The 3,408-nt window shown below is 60.5% G+C and overlaps 1 protein-coding gene across 1 annotated transcript; it reads right to left on the reverse strand.

Moving 5' to 3' along the window:
- Window positions 1–247: 247 nt before the first annotated feature.
- On the reverse strand, window positions 248–2,452 carry LOC137485089 (urotensin-2 receptor-like). The gene has a single exon (XM_068209329.1). It carries the CDS (start codon window positions 2,403–2,405, stop codon window positions 1,299–1,301), a length of 1,107 nt encoding a protein of 368 aa, XP_068065430.1. The 5' UTR covers window positions 2,406–2,452; the 3' UTR covers window positions 248–1,298.
- Window positions 2,453–3,408: the final 956 nt, after the last annotated feature.

Below are 3,408 nucleotides of genomic sequence, written 5' to 3' on the forward strand. Positions count from 1 at the left end.
TGGAAGTGACAGTTCCTTACACTGCTGCTGCTTCTGAACTCCCTGGGCATCACCAGCTGCTGACAGGAGTTTGTGCAACTCCTACTGTGCTTTTCTTATCCCCAGAGTCTGTCTCAGAACAAGAAGGAAGAATATTGGCCCCAACTTCATCCCCACAGCTGGAAATGGCTATTTTCAGCATCTGCCCTGATAAATACACCCCCCTGAGCTGGGTGAAGAGACCAGGCAAGGGGAAACCCGAGGAGGGTCCATTTTTAATAAGCATTTATTTATAAACTGACACTTTACAATTGTTTAAGTGCTTACAGGCATCTCCAGGATCTGTGGAGAAGGTTTACTGTGAGATGCCAAGCAGGGAGAAAATGAGCAGAATACATTGAGGCAAAACAGATTTGATCAAATGTCATGAAAAAATTTGTCTCTTTTATGACGAGTTTCATTATATAGGATTCAGTCATTTTTCTTAGAGCCTCAGGTCTTTGAGTGATAGGATTATAAATAATTTTTTATTTCTTCCAAGGTAAATTTTCAGGTTTGTCAAGCTCTGTTGACTTTTAAGAAAAGGACCAACTTTTTCAAGAAGAAAAAATCAGTGGCAAATTCAAACCACCTTAGGTAGAAACCTTAAAAAATTACAAGGGTTTTTAAAATTTTTTTTTTAGGTAATCCTGTGGTTTCTGACAGCTTACCTGGTGGTTTTTGAATGCTTGGAGTTCAAAGTGCTGCTGCAATGAATTTTAAAATAGAGACTTTAAGCTTGATAGAACAGTAGTGCACCGTAATGTAACAGGAAATAGGAAAAGGGGCTTAAAAGTCTCTTTACACGCTCCAGAAACAGACAACGGTAACACACAGGGCAAACCCAAGGCTGGCAGCTCAGTTAAGTGATCCTGGGCCAATTTCAGATTTCTGCAGCTCTGACCCAGCTGTAGCCCCAGGGCAGCACTGAGATGCCACACGAGAGAAACGGTGTGTGGAGCTGGAGCCGAAACTCAGCCAAGCATGAAACCAGTTTGCGGCAGAACCGAGCAGAGCATCCACCTCATCTTCTGCACCCCAAACCCTGCAGGATTTGTCCCGAACGGCTGCTGGCTCCTGGCAGGACCCCCCCAACATCCCTCAGCCAGATGGAAATCCAGACTCATCTCGCAGCATTTGGATTCACACGACTTCTTGCCCCTCGCTAGAGAGAGCACTGAAAATGAGTTCTCAGAACCCTTCAGGGCTAGGGGGTCCCCAAAGCCCTACCTTGGCCGGATGCTCTGCTGGTCCTGCGTGTTGGCAGCGCCTCCTCTTCCTCACTTGTCCTTCAGCGTGGCCATGCCCAGCGCCTCGGAGCTGTAGTCGTACTGGTTGCTGGAGGACATGGAGCGGCCCCAGGAGCACTGCAGGTTGGAGCCCCTCTTGCGGAAGGAGGACGTGAACCTGTAGAAGTTGCGGTGCCTGTTGCGCAGGTACTCCCGGTAGTTTTTGGTGAGCAGGGTGTAGAGGAAGGGGTTGATGCAGCTGTTGCTGTAGGTCAGGCAGGTCACCAGGTAGTTAATGCACTTTTGGGTTTGGGTGGTGAGCTGCAGGGAGCTGCTGTAGAGGCGCACCAGCTGCCAGATCCAAAAGGGCAGGAAGCAGGCCCAGAAGACCAGCACGATGCTGAAAATCATGATGAGGACCTTCTGCCGGGGGGACCTCTTGCTCTTCTCCTTGTGGGGGGGGTTCCTCTGGGACTCCAGGTAGGTCCTGGCCAAGCGCGTGTAGAGGAAGCCGATGATGATGCCCGGGGCCATGATGCTGGTGCTGAAGAGCACGGTCAGGTAGGTCCGGTAGGCGTCCACGCTCCAGGTGGGCGCACACATCCTCTTCACCTTGCCCTCCGCCTTGCCCCCCTCGGTCAGCGTGACCATCAGCATCATGGGCAGTGTGAGCAGCAGCGACACCGACCAGACGGCTCCCGCCGTGACCTTCCGGTAGCCCCGCGACCGCTTCAGGGTGTCCAGGGGCCGGGTGACGGCCAGGTAGCGCTCGGTGCACATGAGGGTGAGGGTGAAGATGCTGGCGTGCATGGTGAGCAGGTCCAGGCTGAGCAGGATGCGGCACCCCAGGTCCCCGAAGTACCAGTCCTGGGCCAGGTAGGTGCAGACGATGAAGGGGATGGTGGAGAGGTAGAGCAGGTCGGCCAGGGCCAGGCTGACGATGGAGCTGTACATGGGGGCGGCGCAGCGCGCCGAGTGGCACATCACCACCAGCGTGTAGACATTGCCGGCCACCCCGGCCACGTACATCACCGACAGCACCGTCCCGAAGGCCGAGGGGATGAGCAGGGGGCCGCCCCCGGGGGCACCCCCGCCGCCCGCCGCCGCCGCCGCCGCCGTCCCGTTGTCCCCCGCCGCCGCCGTCCCGTTGGGCTCCATGGGCGGCGGCGGCGGCCCCGACACCGTCGCACCGGCCCCGGAGCTCGCGGCCCCGGCGGCGGCCGCTCCGCCCCCCGCGGGAGGCAGGGCGGTACCGGGCTGCCCTCGGGGGAAGGGCCGCCCCCGCCCCGCCGGGGCTCCCCCGCTCCGCGCCCGCAGCGGCCGCGGGGACCCCCCGAGCCCCGCCCGTGCGGGGCCCGCAGGTGCCGTCCGGGGCCGGGAGCGCTCCGGGCCGCGGGGCGACAGCGCCGGACGCGCTCAGCCCGGGCGGGGACCCTGCGGAGAGCGGCTCCCCGAGCCGGGAAAGGGGCTCCCCGAGCCGGGAAAGGGGCTCCCCGAGCCGGGAACGGGGCTCTGCCCTCCGGGAATGGGGCTCTGTCCTCCGGGAGCCGGGAACAGGGCTCTCCCCGCCGAGAACGGGGCTCTGTCCTCCAGGAACGGGGCTCTCCCAGCCGGGAACGGGACTCCCTGAGCCGGGAATGGGGCTCTGCCAACCGGGAACGTGGCTCGACCCGCCGGGAACGGGGCTCCTCAAACCGGGAATGGGGCTCTCCCAGCCGGGAACGGGGCTCTCCCAGTCGGGAATGGGGCTCCTCAAACCGGGAACGGGGCTCTCCCAGTCAGGAATGGGGCTCTCCCAGCCGGGAACGGGGCTCCCCGAGCCGGGAGCGTGTCCCGAGCGCCCCGCGTGCCCCGCAGAACGAGCCCCGCCGGGCAGCGTCAGCCTCCGGGAGCTGCCTGAAAGTTTTCCTGGCCACTCCGCTGGAATTTGGCGTTTCCCTCCCGCGGTGGCATGGCTGGCGATGGGGATCGGCGCTGTGCTTCAGCTCATCAGGCTAAGAGGTGTCGGTGGCCGACAGGGAGAGCCAGAGGCGGCCGCGCTCCGCAGGTGCCCCGCGCAAAGCGCTCCAGATGCGCTCGGAGAGAGGCTGAGGTGGAGGTGGAGAGCGAGCCCGGGCTGAAAGAGCCTCCTTTCTCCCTGGAAACAGCTCGTATTTTGAAT

The sequence above is a fragment of the Anomalospiza imberbis genome, chromosome 19, assembly GCF_031753505.1.
Source record: "Anomalospiza imberbis isolate Cuckoo-Finch-1a 21T00152 chromosome 19, ASM3175350v1, whole genome shotgun sequence".
Classification (NCBI taxonomy): Eukaryota; Metazoa; Chordata; class Aves; order Passeriformes; family Viduidae; genus Anomalospiza; species Anomalospiza imberbis.

Coding starts and splice junctions, on each gene's coding strand:
- LOC137485089 (XM_068209329.1), bottom strand. CDS start 2,405: ATGGAGCCCAACGGGACGGCGGCGGCGGGGGACAACGGGACGGCGGCG.